General features: G+C 41.4%; 1 protein-coding gene across 3 annotated transcripts in view; it reads left to right on the top strand.

The window, feature by feature from the left end:
- The first annotated feature begins 7,151 nt into the window (after positions 1-7,151).
- Positions 7,152-23,939, top strand: part of BVES (blood vessel epicardial substance) — a 67,331-nt gene continuing 50,543 nt past the window's right edge. For 2 of the 3 annotated variants that reach the window (XM_061366732.1, XM_061366734.1), the window contains exons 1-2: positions 12,527-12,760; positions 14,941-15,065. In XM_061366732.1, coding sequence (XP_061222716.1) covers positions 12,538-12,760; positions 14,941-15,065 — 348 coding nt within the window. In that variant the 5' untranslated portion in view covers positions 12,527-12,537. Of the gene's footprint in view, positions 7,236-12,526; positions 12,761-14,940; positions 15,066-23,939 lie in introns of those variants that run through there. The other variant, XM_061366733.1, reaches the window with a different exon arrangement.

Raw genomic sequence — 23,939 nt, 5'->3', positions numbered from 1 at the left:
CATTACTCAGAAGACTGGTCTTATTTATTCATGGAAATTAGAAGAAAATATATGGGGTTCAATGCTGTGCTTGCCTTTACTCTCAAAGATCAGGGTAGCAAGAAGCCATAGTGGTCTACTATAACCTGGCACACATTTTGGTAGTAATTTACAATACACACAGCTGAAGCCCAGCATCTGGATGTACAAAGCAGCATAGATGAGGTGCACAGTAAATGCAGACCAGATGCTCCTTAGCGATCATTTGATGCTGACTCTTCCAAAATGGAAGAGGAAGCAGCTAATCCAGAAACTGGGTATTTATTATCTCCTTGAGTTTTATGTTCAAAACAAGGGAGTATTTCCAAGTCTCTTATTTAGGACTGCTAATCTGATCAAGTGCATAAAATGCTGTGCTTGATACTTGGGCTATGTCAACCCATTTCTGTGTATTTGGACCAAACTTCTGCAATCCTGATATGCTTTTTGCTCTTGAGCTTTTGTTCCTAGCATTTATTTTGGCTTACTTTATTCTCTAGTAGGCTTCTTCATGGGTTTATGCATTTTCTCCCTGCCCTTGCTGTCTGTTGTCTGTATCTTTTTGTAGAGAAAAAAAACCCAACTTTAAAAAAGCTATGTCATGCACATTCACAGTTCTTCTGAGCTCATCTATTTACCCCTTCTTCCCACTCAGTGTGGAATATTTTCACTCTCAAATCCTATGTGCTTTCCCTGTCACTTGTTTTAAATAACCTCTTAGACTTATCTTCTGCCTCCCCCACTTCTTTGTCCTCCTTCCCCAAGTCTTTAAGTTAGATTTCTTCCTTCCCTTCCCTTCCCTTCCCTTCCCTTCCCTTCCCTTCCCTTCCCTTCCCTTCCCTTCCCTTCCCTTCCCTTCCCTTCCCTTCCCTTCCCCCCCCCCCCCCCCCCCCCTTCCCCCCTCCCTCTTGTCTCCCCTCCTCTCTCCTGCCCTCCCCTCCCCTCCTCTCCTCTCCTGTCCTTTCCTGTTCTGTCTGTTCTTCTGGGTATGTTAAACAGTTGTTATTTAATTCCCTTTTTAATTTTTAAATAAAATTCTAAAGCCTTATCAATTATTAGAAAAAAATCCTATAAAATTGTAGATTTTAATGATGCTAATATGCAATGTTTAAGGAATTTAAGCCTAGCTTTTGCTTCTCAAAGCCAGCCCCTGGTGAATATTAAAATCAACAGCTAAAAAGGACTAATATTGCAAAAAAACAGTAATTGCTATTGTACCAACACCCAAAGGCACGCATACATTTGTACCCTGACAATGTTTGCAATTCCTTTGGATAACACAGTCACACAGGCTCACGTAAATTCATAAAGATCTCTGTAGAGAGAGCACTGTGAGCTGCAGCTGAGATGGATTTACTTCAGGATTAGCACAGACATCTTTGCATGATCGTTTTGAACTTTCTTAGTTCATGGAAGGTGTCCAAAAAGGGAAGAGAAAAATCACAGCCAGTTCAACCAGCGCTGCCAAATCCTCTGTAGTGGGGCCCCCCAAGAAATGGGCTGTCACCCAACGAGGGGACAGATGCAGCGCGAAAGCACTGCTTTATTACTTGTTTTCCAATTATGTGTGAAGTAAGAGCTGCCTTACGTTAACCAAGAGCAATGTCTCGATAGCAGCTTGAGTGCTGGACAAGCGATGTGGTCGAAACCCCTACCTGGCATTCCTGATGTTCCAGAAAGAAGCAGACTCATTGGGATCAGCCTCCCTGTTATTCCCTGTTGCTGTTAGCAAGCTGCCCCACAGGGCAGTGATGGGTACACCATCACCTCACTTTCAGAAATCCAGACGGCTTTGTAGCAGCTCTCCTTTCTTTGAGGGGAGAACCATGTGATTTAGGTAGAGCTTGAGCAAGTCTCAGAAATATCGCTTGTGAGCAGCTCATAGCCTCGCACATATTCATAGAAATTGTTCAATTTCAAGTAATGAACATACAAATTAAATTGTCAGCAGGAGACTGCTCACGCATAATTTTGGAACAGGAATAATTGCTATGTGTGATTGAATAAATTGTTTACTTTGCACAGTTTAGATAACTCTAATACGAACCCATTTTACTCTGACCTTACACCTCAGGATTATGTACCCTTTGGACAAACATCTACGACAAACAGTGCATCTGTTAAAACTTGGATACTTTGACAGATCATTTTAGAAGAAAGTGGTCTCCTCGCTCTAAGTTTGCAACTATCAATTACTATGTTATCAGTCAGACACTTGGAAGACCTGTGATATGATGTTCTATATCTCGATGCCCATGGCAGGGGGGTTGGAACTTGATGATCTTAAGGTCCTTTCCAACCCTAACTATTCTATGATTCTAACAGAAAGATAGCCCTCCTTATATAAACATCCTTGCAGATGTGATGGGAAGAATTGCCTGCCTAAATATCAGAAAGTGTCTGTTGGAGGGTCTGGGTAAAAATGCACCAGAATGCGCACACTCCTCTTAAGTAAACCTCCAGCACATGAAATAGTTGAGAAAGTATTTATCATTCACAATCTCTTCCATGCAAGCACCCTTCTAATAAAACTATACTCTTGAGGATGCTCTAAGGCATATAAAAATCAGGCAAATAAATATTTTCTCTATGGAAAAGATGGGTAATTTTTCAGTTATATGGCACATAATTCCAGCATCTGGAATGGGATATGTTTTACTGAAATGTGGCACTTCTGAACTATGCGAACATATTTCATCCCACTCCAAGCACAGAGGATTAACTACTTTCTAAAAGAGCCCCTTTGCACTGTCTATAGAGGGAGGTTAAAAGGTTAGTTTAGGGTAGGCATCTTTTAGCCTGTAGATGCTGAGTATGCTTCCCAAAACTATAAATGGAAACATGTCATAGATCTCACCATTGTCTGAAAATAGCCCTGTCAGCCTGGTGCATCTGGGATCCCAAATACAAAGCATTTGTTCTCTTTAGTGAAAACTTTGCCTAAAAAAGGCTGCAGAATAGGGCACTCGTTTGGAAGAGTCAGAGTGCTTGCAATTTTGTGGAAAGTTACTTTATTGTCTGCTTAATAAAGTCTTTCGATCCCCAGCTGGCCTGAACCGAGAAGCAAGAGATGAAGCCTCTGGGCTCAGTTGTACTTCTGAACTCCTGCCTGAACTCTGCTGAGTGACATCTCCCCGCATCCTCAGCAGGCCTTTTTTCCCCTGCAGTATAGAATAGACAGGCACTGGGAGGTTAGGGTAGACGGTCAATGATCACAAAGCAGGTCGCTGGAGATAAGGAACAAGACTAAGTGATTTGCAACATCCATGTGACATTTTCTACTGTGGACCATTTCTGTGGAAAATACCTAAATAATTGGAGAAAGTACTTAAGCTATCAAGACTTTAATAGCAGAAGAGAAAAACATGACAGAGAGAAAGCATGCATCAATGAACAGCTGTATCACCATTAGACCTGTCTCTGCTAACAAAATGCATCAATTCAACACAAATCTCTAAAAATTGATCTATTTGAAGCCAACTCCTCATGAATGTATACCCAAACAGTTTTTATTTCTTGCCTCTGTCAGATTAATTTATATTAGCTGATTTGAATGAACTTCTACTTTATTGACACAGACAGGAGGTTAAACCAACTATTTAAGTCTTTACAGTGATTTAACAGTAGGATGTTAAACTGACTGAATTACACCAGCCCACCCTCCTGAAGTACATGAGACCTTGGTTTAAGAGAATAAACACTACATAATATGTTCTACTTAGAGAAAGTTTAAGTTATCTATATATCTATAGATAATGTTATCTATGTAATGCAATATTACCTATCTAACTAAAGGCTATATGAAATTATGGCCACTTATATCTGCATAGGACTGTGCTATTATCTGCATAAAACTGAGGATAGTCATATCCTCATTTTATCTGTATAAAATTGAGGATAGTCATATCCTCATAACTAGGCACATGAAAATCAACAAGGTGCTTGGTGACAGCCAGCATGGCTTCACTAAGGGGAAATCCTGCCTGACCAATTTGGTGGCCTTTTATGATGGGGCTACAGAACTGATGGACAGGGGTAGAGCAGCTGATGTCATTTACCTGAACTTGTACAAAGCGTTCGATACTGTCCAACGTGACGTCCTTGTCTCTATATTGGAGAGACATCAATTTGATGGATGGACCACTTGGTGGATAAAGAACTGTCTGGATGGCCACACACAAAGAGTTGTGGTCAATGGCTCAATGTCCGGCTGGAGACCTGTAACAAGTGGTGTCCCTCAGGGATCGGTGTTGGGACCGGTCCTGTTTAACATCTTCATCGCTGACATGGACAGTGGGATTGAGTGCGCCCTCAGCAAGTTTGCTGATGACACCAAGCTGTGTGGTCCGGTTGATACGCTGGAGGGAAGGAATGCCATCCAGAGGGACCTTGACATGTTTGTGAGGTGGGCTGATGCCAACCTCATGAAGTTTAACCATGCCAAGTTCAAGGTCCTACACCTGGGTCGGAGCAATCCCAGGCACAGCTACAGGCTGGGCAGAGAAGAGATTCAGAGCAGTCCTGTGGAGAGGGACTTGGGGGTGCTGGTCGATGAGTAAATGAACATGAGCCAGCTTAGTGTGCGCTTGCAGCCCAGAAAGCCAACCGTATCCTGGGCTGCATCAAAAGGAGTGTGACCAGCAGGTCAAAGGAGGTGATCCTGCCCCTTTAATCTGCTCTTGTGGGACCTCATTTGGAGTATTGTGTGCAGTTCTGGTGTCCTCAACATAAAAAGGACATGGAACTGTTGGAACAAGTCCAGAGGAGGGCCACGAGAATGATCAGGGGACTGGAGCACCTCCAGTATGAAGACAGGCTGAGAAAGTTGGGGCTGTTCAGCCTGGAGACGAGAAGGCTGCGTGGAGACCTCATAGCAGCCTTCCAGTATCTGACAGGGGCCTATAGGGATGCTGGGGATGGACTCTTCACTAGGGACTGTAGTGATAGGACAAGGGGTAATGGGTTAAAACTTAAACAGGGGAAGTTTAGATTGGATATAAGGAGGAAATTCTTTCCTGTTAGGGTGGTGAGGCACTGGAATAGGTTGCCCAGGGAGGTTGTGAATGCTCCATCACTGGCAGTGTTCAAGGCCAGGTTGGACGAGGTCTTGGGTGATATGGTTTAGAGTGAGGCGTCCCTGCCCATGGCAGTGGGGTTGGAACTTGATGATCTTAAGGTCCTTTCCAACCCTAACTATTCTATGATTCTATGATTATATTAGAGAAAGGAAGGTTTTCCTTCTACAGGTGGGTGCACCCCGCAGCACAAGTCTAGAGCCCATTAGAGCCATGTCTACACTCTTCAACTGCTTGTGGTGCTCCTGGGGGCTAGGAGATAAGGCAGTTCTCAAATCCTCCCTCATTTATTTCTTCCTGCTGATAGCTGTCCTAGGTACCACCATCTCTGTTACCCACATGGCCTTAGATCTTACCACTCTGCCATGTAATGGGATGTAGTCACAAATATATTGAAATCTAAAGATCCCAAGAGACTAGCTTCAATCAGGAAGAAGTTCTACACCTTCACATGGTTGCACATACTATTAGTTCCTTGCCAAGCTTTCCTAAGGGTTTTCTGCATTGGGCTAAGCAGTCACTGTGTTACCACCAATGGTCCCCACAAAAAACAGAGAGGACCTGGAGGAGAATGAAAGAAATACAAAGACTTTACAAAAGACAGAACTAATCCAGCAAACTGTGCTTCTCTAACGCACAACATTCAGTAACGTGCTAGAAAATGCTTATATGTCAGTCTAAATTTGGATAGGAGCTCTCTGACTGGCTGCTCTGTGCTGCTTTTGGAAGCTACTTGGCTTTGCTCTGTCAAGCATAGCTGAATATTATCAACCTCAAACATGTGCTAGATGCTATCTCTCGTGACTGTTGCTGTGGCCATGCTATATTGACTAGCTTTTCCTACCCTTTCTTCAGCTCACTTACTCTATATCTTGGGAAAGTGACTACATCAATAAGAATGACTGGCCATTCAGAGGAAACACAGTCCCGAACCATGTCCTCCATAATAAATTCATATTATATGTTGGATAATCAGGGAGAGGGATTCATAAAATCCCTGTTCACACAGCACACATCACTGGAAAGATATAGATCTCTTCTCCAAGATGTAAAGCTAAGAACAACTGTAACAAAACAGGAGCTTCATAGGACACACGTTGGTGTGTACAAGTATAAAGAGTTACTTCAAAACTTGTTCAGGATTCTGTATTCTTATGCAAGTGTAATGCTGACCATATGCATGTTGCTGCTGAAAAAAAAAACCCAACATTTTGCAGCTATTTCATCAGAATGTACGGAAAGACTTTCTGCCTTTGCAGTCCTTATTTATCACTGGCAGCCAGGTTTGGGGATGGGCTGGAATGCCTATAGGCTATGTCTGGAAATCCTTTCGTTGCTGGGTGCTACACATCAGCATCCTAGAGACAATGATAGGCTTGGTGGCTACTTGGGCATGTCACCGCCTGTACTGCGAGGCTGGCAGTGGGAAGCAGGCTAGGCAGGACATTGGCAGAGAAGTATGCCAGCATGCAGGGACACAAATGGCCTGCTTTGGAAGCGCATAATTTCTGGGAGCTGCCAAACTGCCACACGAACAAACTTGGTGACATTTCTTGAACATCATGCCTGTGACAAAGCAACTATAGCAGGTGCCAAGTAGAGAAGAGTTTTCTAAAGGCCATTGTTGCTCCCTGACTCACCATATAGGGGAAATACTGCTTGCTGCTCGTGTAGGGGGGAATTTAACCCTTCTAATTTTAACGCCCTAAAGGCAGGCTGCCAGAGCTCTGGCTGCACTCTGCGGTGGCTGTCGGCACCTCTGGGGGTGATTCACCCCACGGGGTTTAGATGCTGGGCACTACTCAGCACCCACATCCTTCAAACCGGGAGGCACCATTCGGAGCCGCTGCTTCCAGTCCAACCGGGCCGGCTCCCGCAGCCCCGGCACCGCGCGCCCCCTGGCGGCCGCCCCCCGGCCCTGCGCCTGCAGTCCCGAGGGGCCGGAGGGAGGCGCCTGCGCGCTGCGGCCGCTCGGTGCCGGCCCCGGAGCTGGCGCCGCCCGCAGCCTGCCGCCGGGTTCTGCCTATTTTAGTCACAGCGGCGGGTCGGTGGCCGCGGCGCCGGGAGCGGCGAAGAGAGCAGTGGTGGCTTCAGCCCGTCCCGTCCGGGCGGCCCCGGAACTTTTCCGAGGGCGCGGGGCAGGTAAGGGGCGCTCCTGCCGTCGGCACCGGTGGGGACCGCGCTGGAGAGCGGCTTACCGGGGAGTGAGTGGCCGCGTTGTCGGGTCCGCTCACGGCGGCCGAGGGTAGCGTGCCCCAGCCCGGGTTTCTGCGTTCCGCTTTCGGGGCTCGGGAGGTCTCTCTGCCGAGGGGGCTCGTGCCTGCCCGCCCCGGTCATAGCCTCGACGGGGGACCCGGGAACGGGAGCTGCGCTGGTGCCCTTCCTTTGGGAAGGTGGCCCGTTGCGGGGTAAAGGGACGACTCGCTTGATAATAATAACAATAATTATTATTAGCTATAATAATATTCTAACAATATAATTATTTATGATAGTAATATTATGTATAAACGGTGGGTTTGGTGTTTGCACGTTGTGGGCTAAAATGAAGTCTCAGAGGTTGGGGTGGAAAATGGGTTTGGGGGTGCCAGCCGTGGCTGCACCCCTTCCCAAACTTCCGTGAACCCTGTAATCAAAAGGGAGCGTGAACTGAAGTGCAGGGAACAAACTTCCATTGCCATAGCATGGCTACGCAGCTGCTGTGGGGAGTGTACATAAGAGTCTTTCTCATGGTATGGGTGTTTCTGTTGACTGTGCATAGTGAAAATGTTGTTAAATTTTCTCTAGAATAAAGCAGAACAAGAGTAACAAATTTCTGCAGAGCGTGACTCATTTAATGGAAATTATTTTGCCCTAAAGAGTGTATTGAAACACGTTTTTTCCTACAGCACTTTCCCGTTCACTCCTACTTCATTGTAGGAAGGAAATTGGTAACTTAAACTGTAATTAACTTTATTATGCTGGCAGTAATAGTTTGTCTTCAGCTCACAAAAGCAAAGAAATTACAGATTGTCCAAACTCTCTATGCAGCTTTTGTGCTGCCAGACCATAGAAGAATAGTTCAAGCCCTGCAGGTATGATCTAAAGAAAGCAATTGTCGAGCTTGATTTCTACTTTTTTTTTTTCTCTTCAGACTCACAGAATCCATCTACATAAATGATGGTCGGTAGAGTTGCAATGACTGTAAAGTTATACAAACATTCTCAAGCAAAGCTTTAAGAGGCTCACTTGAGTGATGTTGAACAGTAAAGCTACTTTACCACTGGGATACAAATAATCTCACTAAAGTGGATGACGTGAGCAGGACTGCGTGCCTATGTTGGCTTGGTTGACCTGTTTTCTTAGAACCATGTGCTCTAAACTTCTCTGCAGTGTCTGTCCTCTGTGAATGTTGTGTGGGTATCCATGAACCCCTGTTAATTTTAAAGGTGTCTTCATGTCTGAAGATTTAGGGACTGAATCTTTTGGAAATGGCTTTCAGAAGTTTGGCCTCTTCTATAAAGATGTCCTGAGCATATTAAAAATCTTACAATAAGTTTGCTTTATTTACATTCCAAGAGTTCATTATTTTCAGACTGAAACCCACAATAGAGTACCTTAACTCTCAGGTTCATGCACCAAAAAAGGAAATTAATAGGCTTTGTTCTTAACTATACCTATTTCCCAGAAATTTACTATTAAAGTAGCAGTGAGTGGGGTGTTTGTTGGTTGTTGGGTTTTTGGTTGGTTGGTTTTGTTTTGTTTTCCTGTTTGACCAACAAAGTGGCTTGATTTTCAATCAGCTGAGTTTTCAGACTCCTACTTTAGCAAATCTAAATCCATGCGATGAAAAAAAAAAAAGGATATTAAAATACATTTTCTTTAATTATTTGTCTTTTGCTTCACAAAACTTTCATTTCAGTTGACACTATTTTCCCAGTTTTTCAAAAATTATTTGACTGTTGGATGTATTTTTAACTCCTGATATTAATACGTGTCTTAATTTATTGAAGACTTAAGCATAAGACCGCAAAGTCCTGTGCTGTATTATTCCTTAGTAGATATAATCCTAAATTAAAGTTTTAAAGGCTTGTACTTAAAAACTTAATCTTTGGCTCTGTGAGGTAGCAGGGGGTAGGAAATGACAGTTGCTTTTTCATTTGTGGAACAGTAAATATTTTTTTTATAATTCTTTCAACACCAACAGTGGGGGTTGGAAGTAAAGAAATAATACTTTGAGCATGTGTCTTTATGGTGTTACCTGTGGACAAACACTTTGGGTTGCAGCTTGTAACCCTGCATGCCTGCCTTTTTTGTTGATTCTCAAGCAGCCTCCCTAGTTGAAATTCAGAGCCAGGGTCACATCTGTCCTTGTGTCATTTTGCAGATAGCGTCAATCTGTTTCTGCCAGCTTTAAAATACCATCATGACAGAGAACTTCTGCAGCTTTCCGTTGTTTTCCAGTACTTTAGCACCACTGCAATGTTTGTTTGTGAGTAATAAGTTAATCTCAAATGTCTTAATAAAAGGACTTCAAGGTATTAAAAGATGAAGTTTGTAAAAATGGAGATGGGTAGATTTAGGTTCCTGGGTTCTAATTTAGGCAACCCAATAGGTGGTCCAGGCTTTCAAAAGCATTGAACATCCTGTTCGTACAGCAGTGGATGCTTTAAACGACTTGGTCAGCGCTTGTTGAAGGAAACATCTTCCCATTATGCCAGTTTATGGCTGGTGGTTTGTGGCATCTGTATCCGTGGATAATGAGGGGAGTGGTGTTTTGGTGGAGTGTGAGAAGAATGCAACTGTCATGTGCTGTGCTGTTAATTTAGCTTGTTGGGTTCCAGTCTTAAATTTATGATGATTTACAAGTTGTAAAGCATAAGGTATATTCCAGCCTCCCAGCAATGCAGTGCAAAATTTTGTCATTAAAAAATCAAGCAATCTGAAAGCTTTGTCAATTTGCATTCAGATGCAGCTGAATTTACTTCTTGGAGCCCACCCTGATCTCGAGATGAGCTGATGGAGTTACAGCTGGTTCTGTAGCTGTGAGTTTGGTTGTCTTTACTCATTCTGTTGACAGGTTAAGCGGTGCTTTTATTGGCAGTGACAGACTGAATTTAGGTAGAAACTCTGCTGCTGACTTTTTGCAAAAGATCTAGAGATCCTGCTGTTCCAGTGTAGGGAGTATGTATTGTTTGAAAACCACAGGAGCACAGTGGTGAAACGTGTGTAAGGTGAGTGCAAACACAGTTCCCCAGTTATCAATTACCTTCTGTTTATGAGCACATTAAAATGCCAGTCCTGCAGCCTCATACAGGCTCCCACTTTGGCTCTGTGTGCAAGCAGCTTTGTCAGGTCAGTGAAACTGCTCTCATGCCTTGACTGCTACATTCAAGCCAAAGAGCTGAAAGAAAATAGGAACATGTTTGGATGATGCCTGTGTGTTACCTGACTGTGAATTTGTTTAGTTACCATCATTATTGGTAACAATTTCATGTATAATTTGCTTATGCCAAAACCCCCACATTTTAATTAACCTTTGTGAATAACTATTGTAGGAATAAAAAGAGGAAAGTAAGCTTTTTTTTTTTTTTTAATGCATTTTTGTAAGAATTAGGTTGTGTTTTGGTTTTTGGTTTGGGTTTGTTTTTTTTTTTCCTTTGAAAAAAATTTCTATCCAGATATGGATAGCACTATTTCCATGTTGGTGTTTGATCCTGCAAGATGCCTCTACACGTTCTGTAAGCATGCCTTAGCTATGACAGGTTCTGGACATTGAAGAGGAACTATTAGAGGGCTGAGGTTTTCTTTCCGATTTCTTTCTTCTCACTACTTTAGACAGGGGTTTGCAAGACTGATGAATTTTAGAATTTCAGTCCAGCTTACTTATATCTTGCACAGAAATAATTGGGGGGAGGGGGAAAGTGATAAAAAGGATGGATGAAGCAATCAAAATTACTCTACAGCCCAAGAAGCACTCAAGTAGCAGAGAGTATTCCAATCTGCAGGAGATACTGAATGTATTAACCATGACTCAAAATCATCTGCTGAGCAGATGAATTACATCACAGTTAGCAAGCACACACAGCAGCGACATGCACTGTCTCTACAGAATTTACTTGAACACAAATCCCACCATGTTGCATGTTGCAGAGCCTGTTTGCTCAGTGACATGTGCATATATTTAATTAATGAGACTCAAGCCAAACTCCCATGTAATTTCTGCTGCTGTGGCAGTGGGAGACCATACATGCCTTGCTGGAGGTGGGGTTCTCCTCTGTTTCTGACAGTCTAAGAACATTCAAGTTCCTCTGGCTGGGAACTGCTCTGGGTTGAGAACACCTTCTAGAGTGCTTGTAACACTGGCTGCAGTTCTCTAAACAGACTACCTATTAAGATTTTAAAGTTAGTGCCTTCAAATCTTCCAGTTTCATTTTGTAGGGTCTTTTTAATAGGAATCTTGTGCTTTGTATTGGGAAAATATTTGCCCACAGATGTCTTTTCTCCTTTCAATTGGTGTGAAATGAAAATACGCTGCTTTCATTATTACAACAACAACAACAACAAAAACCTGTGTTTTTTAGATTAGAAATCAACTTTTTTAACTGGTCTCATTTTCTCTGGGAGTTCCACAGGTCTTGCAAGCTTGCTCATACTAGGTAATCAGGGATTTTCCTGAAAGAGTAGCAACCTTGTCTTAACTTAGCGTCCTGGGCATCCCCTTTTCTGATTTAGTAGCATCTGATCAACTAGGAGGAGAAATGGTAATTTTTATTTACTGTTCTTATAAATGGCTTGGGAATTACTGTTTTTTGCCCACTCTGTTAATGTGCGCAAGATGATATGTGGCTTAGGAGACCTCCAAATTATCCTGCAAGAAAGGCAAAAGGTAAGATAAGACTTTTTTTTTCATTTCTGTATCGTTTGTTGCCTTTTTCAATCAACTAAACAGCATGTGTTTCTCCTTTAAGGCCTTCCTTTCCTTATTTAGAAGAATGACTTTGTATGCCGTAAAGGAGACTTACACTACATAAACTTTTTCCTTTATGTCAATTCTCATCTAGATTGTTAAGTTCTCTTAAACATTTACTTTGCCTGGGATCGTGGACCTATTCAGTAAATGGTAGACCAGAATGAGATTTTTATTTGTGTGGAACTAGGAAGAATACATAGTATGTTTCACTGAGCAGTGACAGTCATAGGAGACAGTGTTCAGACAGCACTGTTTGTGTGCATGCAGTTCAAATTTTGAAGTGTACCATTCTTCTAGCGTAGCACTTCAGTAAAAGAGATAGTAAAAGATCTAACCCTTTTAAAGCACTTGTAAATTTCTTCCATGAGTGATAATGGAAAATATATCCTGGGAAGAAAGAAAATAGCCCTAAAATCCAACTGTATGTCTGGTATATTTCAGTTTATTGGACGGTGTTTTTATTTTCTGTTTTGTCTTGTTGCAGGAGTCTCCAAGATGAATACTACAGTAATGAGCCCAGTCACAGTTACTCCTCTAGGCTTTATTCCAGACTTAAAAAATGCCACCCTTGTGCCTTTTAATGAGACTGCATGTGAAAATTGGAAGGAGATTCATCATCTTGTTTTCCACGTGGCAAATACTTGCTTTGCAGTTGGACTGGTTATTCCAACTACTCTGAATTTTCACATGATTTTTCTGAGAGGCCTGCTCACCGTAGGTAGGAGAATTATTCTGGAGGTATTTGTGACCTTACTGTGACAGAAATAGCAATTCATGACCAGCTGGTCCCTTCAGGTTATGGTGAAATTGCAGCCTGTATTCGTGTTCATTGTACTCTGCTGGTGGTGGTTTTGGTGTAAGTGGGGCCTTTTCTGACCCTGACATACCTTTTCTAGAATGGCTATATGTGCCCAGGTGTAACAGTTTCAAACCTATGAAGATGTCAGTTTGAAATAAGTGGGCCCTGTTTACTTCAGAGGTGACTGGCTGCTTAAAATTCATTAAATTCCACATATTAGTTAAGTTTATGTATCCTTAAGACCTTAATTTTAGGTTTCAAGTAAGTACTGAGAGTGTGTATTTGCTGGTGCACTGGCTTACTATGACTGCAGTAGGCGAGATTTTCCTTGGAAAGCTTGATGTCATTTGTCAGCCCATCTGTTCTTTGAATGTGGGTTCAAACATGTGGCCCTTGTGGGTCACTAGGGTTATTTTCATTGCCAGCTTAGAAGTGCATATATTTGATACAGAATGCAGTCTGTGTTACTCTGAAGTTAGTCATATTTACTCCACCACTGTAGGCATCTTGTGACACCAAAATTTCACTCCAGAAGAACAACTAAATTTGGCATGCTTGAGACTGAGCAAGAATGGTTTCATTTGTAACACTCTTGCAGTCCCACAGCTATTTCAAGGCTCCTGTACTTTGGGACAAGGCCTTTATGATCAAAGGAACAGTAGTAAATCAGTACAGTGTTAAGAAAGATAAACCGGAGTGTATCAAAACATAGGGCATGCCTAACTATTTTTAAGTGAGAATGCTCATTCGTGTAATAGGTTGTACTGATGACCAAAGGTCTGAGCATTCCAAGGCCTTCTATCTTTGTAGTTCTTGTTTTAAAAGCAGAAGGAGCTGTACATTCGCTGGCCTGCCACTTTGATCTGTGGGTCTTGTATTTTGAGCAGATACAGAGTTGGAGTTTTGCAAGCTGAGGTGGCAGTTAGAAGCAATTTTACTCTGGGCAGCATAAGTAATGAAGCCTGGTTGCTAGCAATTTATTCCCTTTCCTTTGGCCTTGCTGCACCTCTGTGCTGCTCCACAATATTGCTCTTCTTCAATACTCCTAGACCTCATATCCTCCCATCCCTTGTAGTGTAATTAACCAGCTGATCAAGAATCACTGTATTTTGATCTTTCTGATCCATATGTAAGTGCTGCCTGGCCAGGTAGCAACTGAGACAGAATAGGTAATACTGAGCCCATGAATTCAGTGTCATCTTCAGGGAGAAAGGGGGAAGGGACACTAATTTGGCACCTTTTTCTTATTGTCTTTTCATGAAACCTAAGGGAAAATATATCTGTGACCTCTACAGCCATCTCTATTGGGCAGTAGGCTCATATGGGAGAGAGTCACTGATGCATAATCTATCATTTGATAAGTATTGTCTTTGTAGGCTAAAAAGAGAATGCTTAATCATCCAGCATGCCCTATCTTCTAAAGCAATTGTCATTATTCAAAGTAAAGCAACCAAAAATAGAGTAAGCGTTTGAAATTTTCTCTTTGATGCCTTACGAGAGATCTCAGGTTCCTGCTGTGACCTTGTCAAAATGCAGCAATGATACTTCCTTTAGATATTCAAAAATATCTGTGTATGGCTCTAGGAGGTTTTTGTGCAACTGCTGCTCAATAGTTGGATATGAATATTGCTGATGGGAACAGCGAGCATTAATTTCTAGGCTCTTGTTTGCCTAATTAATGCAATACTGGTAATACAGTTTTATGATCTGCCTAATTATTATTTTTTGTACTTAAGATACAATTTTTCCCCATCACATTTCTGCTTCATTTTAGTAACAGACCACTGTGGGCTGTGTCTTTATGCTTTCCCCGGTCCTGATCTGAATTATTGTTGCTTTAGTATTGCAGTCCTGTGCAATAGGACTGCAGTCTGCTGTCAACCCGCTCTCAGTGCCTGTTTGTACCATTGCAGTGATTAGCTCTGTTACCACTGCACGTATTGATCCACAGATCCTAGCTGTGGTAAAGCTTGTAGAATATATTGCTTTTCAGCATAATTACACACAGTGGACACATTCTTGATGGCTTTGTACGAATGTGTTTATTGTTCAGTGAAATTTGACTTTTGTTTGTTTGTTTGTTTTTTTACTTTTTACAGGATGTGCATTGTTCATCATTTGGGCTACACTCTATCGTTGTGCCTTGGACATAATGATCTGGAATTCCGTGTTTTTGATTGTCAACCTTTTACATTTCATATACCTAGTGTATAAAAGAAGACCGGTATGTATAACAGCTAAATTGCACAAGCAGTCTGGTAAGATGCAAGGAAGAGGAAGTTTTGCCCATGTTTGTGTGCAAACCTATGAACTACACAGCAGTTCTTGAATTAGACAGGAGTTCCTTTGGACAAAGTTATCTGCTTCAGAAGGGATCCAGACTATAAGTATGATCTGAGGCAGTACATCATTATTTCTCTGAAATCCATATTTTTGAAAAATAATTTGGCTTTAGAGGTTACTGTTGGCTGGTTTTGGCCATTGTGTTTGTTTTTGGTGATAAGGAAGGTGTTACACTCTTCCATTGCAGGAAGAGCAGACATAGCAGTTTGGGGTTGGTATGTGGGGGTTTTTTGTCATTTTCCCCACCCTCCCAACCGCAAGAGTACATGCATACAGGTCTGCTGAAATAAAATCCTACTGAGATACTTAAAATAGAGCATTCCAGGACAGTAGGTTTTTTAAATTGAGAGTTCGGGATGGATCAAATTTTCCTACCTCACTTTTAAGTCTTAGAAATCCTTTGTGGTGGGAAGGGAGACCAGTAAATGAAAATGTCATAATAGACAGTTATTTCAACAGAGAAACAAATGCTGATGTCCACTTATAAATGGCCTTCACACTCTTTGCTTTGCTTTGACAAGTGGTTTAGCCCATATATTCTGTACAGTCACATTCCTTTCAAATGCAGATGAAAGGTAAGTAAGATACAACTACCCTTTTTGAACATCTGTGAGGCACAAAATAGAGTAAGTTGTGGGAAGAGCAGTATTAACTAAGATGATACTACTTTTTATTCCATTTAGTGCATTTATTGTGTTTTAAGAGTCAGAGGGTCATGTCTGAGGATTTTGCAACTCCTGTTGTTGCTTTCAGAAGGATGCATTGGGATAACTTTTGTCAAATGCACTGTAAGAATATATGTGAAATGTATACCAAAGCCACAGGATTCTTTGCCCTGTCTTTGACTAAACGTATATGCAATAGAAAATAAATCGGTTAGTTTTATTCACCAGAGGTATATTCTGATTCTAAAAAATGATTAGCAACCTAGTCTTCTGTTGGTATATGCACATAAGAATTAGGTAATCTTAATGTACTAGTTGCTATTATGTGCCAATCAAATATTAATGAAACACTAAGTGTTTGAAAGGTTAATACTACATTTTGTAGCTTCCAAAATCTAAGGCGGATAGATTTATGATGTGAAGATTACAGGAGTATATATGGGGTTACATTATCAGCAGAATAATTACATTATCTTTGCCTCTGCCCAAAATCAAGCACATTCTGCGAGTGTGTAAGAGCTGGTACAAAAAAAAAACAACACCGAAAACCTCCAAAACCTAGTTGTAAATAAGCTCTTCACCAAGATAACACAGCCTGTGTAAGAGGACAGCTAGGCAATTAGCAACCTTCTCATTTCCTGGCAAGGCAGCATAAAGCTTGACTTCTGTCTTGGCTAGGAAATAGCTTAAAACTAGTTAGACTGATCTACTACCACACCTTTATAGATGTATAGTAAATATTTCTAGTAATTGCTCTCAACAAGTAGTCTTCCCAGTTAAAGGGTATATTCCTCTTCAGTTTGTATTGCAAATGCTCTTATTAAAGATTATTAAATCTATTTATGTCATCATGAAGACACAGCAGCATGGTGAAATTGCGCTGTATTTCTACTAGTTAGCAGTGTCCATGCTGTCCAGTGCACCACACAAAATAACAGTTGTGATAATGTAAAGCCAGTGAAGCCAGACTACTCATGTTTGTGTCTACAGTTAGATATCCTATGCAGGTACTCTGTTTTTTAACATGGGATGAGCTCATGCTGTGTTCTTTGCCCTCACTGAAGCATCCAAGTTAGCATGTTCTGCTTTCCCTCAATCTGCCCACCAATTTAGCTTTTTAATATTATCTTGAGGCTTGTCAGATGGGACAGGAACTGGCTAGCAAAGTAAAACCTTACTGCAAAAGGCAGGAGTGACAGCTGATATAAACTCATTTTCCTAGAAAACCAAGCCTTAAGACTTAATTGTATTTTAAAAAAGTAGTTGTGGAATGTGTCCTTTGAATATGGGTAATGGTCCTTGGGTTCATACCCATCCAACAATTTCCAAAAATCTAAACAGGAGGTTATTGGAGAATGAAGGGGTGTTTTGGGAAGAGGACACAATGTTTGCAGTTGTATATTAAAAACTATGTTAGCATTATGATATAGACTTTATTCTGTGAAAGTGCCATCTGTTTTCAGTAAATCCTGTAGTAAATTTGTTAGCAGAATTATTTATAGGAGTTAGGATAAATGGTAGAAGTGAGTGAAGTACTCTGTAGGTGGGAGGTTAAAAAGGAGGAATTATATAAGGTCATGAAACTTCACTGATAAATTGGCAATTGCTAAAGGTGGTAGAAAATTACCTGTAGAGAGGGAGGACAGGATGATCTGCCTTTAACTTTGCTCTCCATTTCCATTTCTGTAGCCCTTTCCCACTGGCTGTGTAACCATAGCAGAATCGTGGTAACACTGCACCATGCACATGTGGTGTGACACAACAGATATTAGACAGAATAAACTAGAATTATAGGCAGAGAATGGTAGAGGAAGAGTAGGGAATTAGACTTTGGTGGACATAGAATCATAGAATTGGTTTGGGTTGGAAGGGACTGTAAAGATCATCCACTTCCAACCCCCCTGCCATGAGCAGGGACATCTTCCACTAGACCAGGTTGCTCCAATTGCCGTCCAGCCTGGCTTGAACATGGCCAGGGATGGGGCAGGCACAGCTTCTCTGAGCAACCTCTTTCACTGTCTTACCACCCTCACAGTGAAGAATTTTTTCCTAATATCTAACCTAAATCTACCCTCTTTTTAAAAATTGAGGTTCTATTGCCTCTTTTCCAGTCAGTGGGGACTTCACTGGACTGACATGATTTCTCAAATATGGATAATGGCTTGGTAACTTCATCCACATCATCATTTTTTCAAATGCTGTGTAAGTTAAGCAGAGCCAGAGCAAGTGTCAAAGGAAGAAGAATATGAAGGAAATGAAAAAAAGATGATAGAACTTAACCAGTGTGGCCAAAAACAACTGCAGAACAAACTCCAGGAGGCAAGAGCAGCATATAAAAAGAGGCTAAAGGTTAAATTGCATGTGTCTGCAGCAATTTGATAAATTGAGTACGTCTAGTTGAGTACACATGTTAACAAAGGAAGGGTTCTACCTACAGTGGTGTTCCCCCAGTACAGAGCACAGATTCACTCAAAGTTTACCATCTGCGGGGCTACATGACCTTTACAACTTAAGGCTTAGCCAAGAATTAGTTCTAATAGACTAGCCACCTAGTGGTGTTTGTATATTAAGACCTATAATAATTTCAGTAACTTTATTTCCATTAAGAAATTACAGTATTTATGAACATTACATGAAAAATACTATACTATTTTAATTGGCATAATATGTAATAGTCGATGCAATTACCATTAAATTGGGTTGTCTTTTTTGTTCTTTTTTTTTAACACCCCCAATGCAAACCTTAACACTAGTGCCTCTTCAGGTTTAGTTCTCAGCTCACTGTCCAACAGTGAGATGATACAGAAAGATCTTTTTTTCACAAAGACCTGAAAAGGAGCATAGTCGATGATAAATGGTGGGTTTTTCCATGTTTTTTCCTTTACAACTTTTATTCAAGGCACATAATTTGGGCAGAACTATATTTAGAAGAGTTTCCTGTATGCATATGTTGACTCTGCACATCCCACTATGATCAAATATGGTATTCCACCAATTTCATGAACAGCAAAATTGGCGTAGTTGAATTTTAAGTTTCCTCTTTCCTGTTTGGCCAGGAAAAACCTCTCTGGCACATAGGTCATAGCCATTTAAACCTGACCTTTATAGATTTGCACACTGCTCTTATGAAATACCTTTCTGTGGTGGTAAAGCTTTCAGCATCGACATAGTGCAGATCACTGACCCCAGCTTCGTAGTCCAGTTCTTGAATGGAATGAGTGAGTTTGCAAGAACAGTCTTCCATGTGTAAACTTCCCAGATGCTCCTTCTGGTGAGACTGGAATTTCTACTAGAAGGAACCAACCTTAAACTAAATGTCAGTTCTGTTGACTGTAAAAATTAAACGACTAAGCCTTGACAATCTCAATAATTTTGGATGGAGAACAAAGTAAAACCATGAAACCACCACCACAGATGCCTTTACTGAATCTCTCTTTTTCTTCAACTTCTGCAATGTAGAGCTGCTTCCTAAAAACAGAAACGTGCAGGAAATAGAAACAGTGAAATGTAAGAAGAATATCAAATAGCTTTAACTGGGAAGTTCTCTACATAGGCATTGGCTGTTTTTTGAGGTAGTCTCAGTCATATTCTGATACTTGTCCTGAAACACTACATTGTTAGGAACAAGAGTGCTCCCAGAAATGAAAGGCCTCTAAGAAGAAGCGTATCATACTCAAGTATAACAATTAAGAGTACTTTCAAAGAGTACAAATAACTATTTGTGGTCTATGCTTCTGTGACAGTAGCTTTACATCACGAAATAGGAATTGGAATCATCTTGTTTCACTTCATCCATCTCCATCCAGAGTGATTCAACCCACCCACTCAGTATCTGTTTAAGGTGTGACAGTGCCATCCTTCTTCAGTGGCTAGAAAACAAGCCTACACAAACCATGTAAATTATTAACCTAGTGCTGCAGTCATAGGTGAGATGCACTTCATTGCTGCTCTCTAGCAGTATCAGGAAAAAACCCTCAAATTAGTTCATACCAATCTAAACTGGAAAACAATGGAGAACTGGAGTCTGGCTATCAAAAGGTTTGTATTCCTACCATTACAGATGTGGTCTGGGAACTGGGGATACTCAGCTTCCCTGAAAACTGAGTTCTATATAGCTAGTAAATTATGTGGATTTAAATAATAGCTGAAATTATATGGAAACAGGATAATATCCACAACAATATATGAATTTATTTGTTTCAGACTATAATCAACAAGCTTACTTCAAGTGATGCCATGTCTTTTTGATGTCTGGTAGTAATGCATTTTAGCTGTCTTACACATTCTGTTTATTATGATCTTGAAGGCTGTTTTTAAGTACTTTTCCTATAGAAAGCTTGAGAAGGGGGAAAAAGGATCTCAAGAACTCATTTTGAATGAGATTTTTTTGTCTGCAACTATTGTATTGCCTATCTCAAAATGACCTTTATGTAGACATCCTCACAAATTACGCTTTTAAGGAAAGAAAACAATGAAGAATAATCACAAGTTAGTCATATTGCAAAATGAATATAAAATGGTATGTTCATGTTTTAATTATTTATTTTATTAAATGGAGCATGCAGAATAGCAGTGAGTTTCTTTCCAGTCAGAAGATAATTTCTGTGGTCTTGACTCCTTAGAGCAGATTTGGCTTTTTTTAGTCTGAGTGGAAGCTGCAAGAGCCTAATCAGTGTCTCTGCAGAGCTCTGACTTGAAACTCTGGCAGCATCACAGAATATTTCAACCACTGCTGAACAAAACATTACACCTACCCATTTGGCTCATTTGGTATATGACCCACAGGCATGACTGGAGGAGCAGTCAGCTGCACTTGCAAGGAGTGAATAGTCTGTTACGAGGGAGACCAACTAAAGTGTATCTGTGTTGTCCAACCTGATCATACTTTACAAAAGCGGTTATGCCTGCTTTCTCTTTTAAGTATTACACATTACAGGAAGATCATGAAACCTGAATTATGCACTAGTAAAGAGATTGCATTAATGCTCCAGGGCCAAATCCTGTCCTCATGTCTGTATGCATTGTTTTGGATTCAAGAGCCTTGAGAACTATTTAAATACTCATCTGAGAAAGGAATTTATCTTTCTTTGAGTTACAGTGGTCATTTATAAAAAGAGGTGCAAATTAAATTGGTATGGCTGTGAAAAATGAGGGAGAAGAACCTGCTGGCAAAGGTTACATGTCTTTGACTTCACAGGTGTATGAACTGTGTTTTGAAATCAAACACTTTAGGGCAATCCCCAACACAATACAATTTCTCTCATCAGTTTAATATTTTGTCCTTGTTCTGTCCATGTAGATGTCCTCAGAGATGTTAAAGAAGGTGGCAAAAGGAACATACAGGAAATCAAAAACCTGGGTTTCATATAAATGTAGTCACTAGTGTAAGATTGAATTAGTAATTAATTCAGTGGAAAACCAGTGTAACTTCAGGTCAGGTGACACACTGGGCATGTCTAAGTCCATGAGCCCTGAAGGCAGGTACCTGCAAATCCTGATGTCACTGTGAGGCCATTCCTGACAATCCTTGAACAATGGAAGTGACCAGGAGTGGAGGAAAGCCAGTGCCACTTCCTCCTTAAAGGAGGGCAAGAAAGAAGACCCAGGGGCTTGCCAACCCACCTCAATCCCTGAGAAGGTAATGAAATCACTAATCCTAGAAGCCATTTCATTGCACATGAAGGACAAGAAGGTGATCAGGAGCAGTCAGCATGGATTCACCAATGAGAAGTCATGTTTAACCAACCTGTTGACATTCTACAATTAAATGACTTTCAGGACAGATGACAGGAGAGTGGTGAATATTGTCTACCTGAATTTCAGTAAAGCTTTCAACACTATCTCCCATAAAGTCCTCTCAGAGAAGCTGTGGAAGTATGGGCTGGATGTGGACACAGAAACGTGATTGAATGGCTGGGCTGAGCATGGTAACCAGTGGTATGAAGTCTAGTTGTAGGTGTGTACTGTGGATCCCAGTGTGTGGCACGTACACTAGCAGTGTAGCTTAGGGGTCAAGGCCAGGTCTGGTCCAGTTTGACATCTTCATTGATGATGTGGCAGATGCGTACCCTAATGACACAAAACTGGGAGGAGTGGCTGATAGACCAGAAGGTTGGAAAGCCATCCCAAGGGACATCAGCAGACTGAAGAAATGGGCCAGCAGGAACCTCATGAAGTTCAACAAGTGCACAATCTTGCACTAATGGAGGAACAACCCCATGCACCAGCACATGCCAGGGACTGACCAGCTGGAAAGCAGATTCACAGAAAAGGACCTGCCAGTCCTGGTGAGCAAGTTGAGTCTGAGCCAGGACTGTGTCCTTGCAACAAAGAGAGGCAATAGTATCCTGGGCTGCATTAGGAAACCATTGCCAGCAGGTCAAGGGAGGTGATCCTTCCCCTTTGCTTAGCACTGCCGAGATATATCTGGAATGCTGTGTCCAGGTCTGGGCTTTTCCAGTAGAAAAGAGACCTGGACTTAGCTAGAGAGAGCCCAGCGAAGGGCCATGAAGCTAATTAAGGGACTGAAGCATCTCTCCTGTGATGAGAGCAGGACTGTTCAGCCTGGAGAAGAGAGGGCTTGGGGCATCTTATGAATGTGTATAAATACCTGAACGGAGGGTGTAAAGAGGACAGAGCCAGGCTCTGGTGACAGGACCAGAGCCTGCCCAGTGACAGGACCAGGGGCAGGGGACACAAACAGACAAAGGAGGGTCTGTCTGAACATGAGGAAACACTTTTTATTTTGCTGTGAGGGTGACTGAGCACTGACACAGGTTGCCCAGAGATGTTGTGGAGTTTCCATCCTTGAGAATCTTCAGAAGCCATCTTGACATGGACCTGGGCAACATTGCTTTAGGTGACCTTGCCTGAAGAGGGGTATGGATAAGTTACCTCCAGAGGTCCTTTTCAACCTCAGTCATGCTGGGATTCTGTAGCTTTATTGTTAACGTTGTCAGAATGTTTGTATTCTAGCCCTCTTCAGCCCTGATACCATTTCTGAGGCAGAGGTGAATTTATAGGAGTATGGAGATATGTTACAAAATGATGATAGAGTAATTTAATAGAGTCATTTAAATGATTTGAGCAGGCAGCAATTCACATCTTATTGATGCTTGTTGAAACATAAAAAAATATCAACACTTTAATACAGTTGTGGGCTGTAAAGGTACACAGATACAGTACACAAAGTTAACAGTAAGTTTGGATATGCATATGGAAAAGAAAGTTTTCAGGAGCTCTCTCACAAGAATTTTAAATGTTAAGCCCTTGAAAACAGGTGTGTGTGTATTCCACATGGGGTTGCATAAAAATCACAGTGGTTCATAAACTTGCTTCCAGCTTTCATAACTTGAGGCTGTCTGGGTAAAAAATGAAGTCTGCAGGTTTGGCATATCCTTTTGTTCAGCTTTTGTGGAAATTTGAAGGCTGAGAAGTTACAAAATAACAGCAAGGTCACAAAAGCAACCTCCTCTCATGTTTAGAAATTTAGTAATGAACTGTATACTATTTATGTGGGATTAACCCACCATCTCTGCCCACAGGATTGTCACTTCGGTGGTTGCCATGGTGTTCAGTGTCCCATATGTGGGATGGACCACATCCAGTGGTTGAGACTGTCTATGAATTACTCCAGATGTGATTCCACACGTCCAGAAAGTTTCTGCCTCAGCTCAGTTCTGTATCTAAATAAACTTGAAATGTAATAAGGAAACCTCAAAAAACTTTCCACTATTCTTGTTGTACTGTTCTTCACACACATGAAATTCTACTGAGAAGAGCTAATGGAGGATTTTTGATGTGGAATCCATGTATCCCTTAGGGGTGAAGGACAAGTATTTTCACCCTATAATGCTCTCCTGAGGAGGGAGAAGTAGGTACCTGACAGATTGAAGCTTACATGGGCCTCAGACAGCCTATGGCTTCCCATGATCATTAAAGATTTGCCCCCTCCTCCAGACACAAGGTAACTAGAAGTGACTGCTGGGTTGCTGTGCTGCCTCCTCTGCTCCCTGGTTTTAATATTCAAATACAAAACAGTTGAGGAAATGGTATAAACTTTGAATAGTCTCATTTGTTGAAGTGGTGAC

Source organism: Neopsephotus bourkii, unplaced genomic scaffold, assembly GCF_033783945.1.
Source record: "Neopsephotus bourkii isolate Nb327-2 ecotype Australia unplaced genomic scaffold, CSIRO-AGI_Nbou_v1 NB_1358, whole genome shotgun sequence".
In the NCBI taxonomy this organism is placed as follows: Eukaryota; Metazoa; Chordata; class Aves; order Psittaciformes; family Psittacidae; genus Neopsephotus; species Neopsephotus bourkii.
This window is presented reverse-complemented; position numbering and strand designations above follow the sequence as displayed.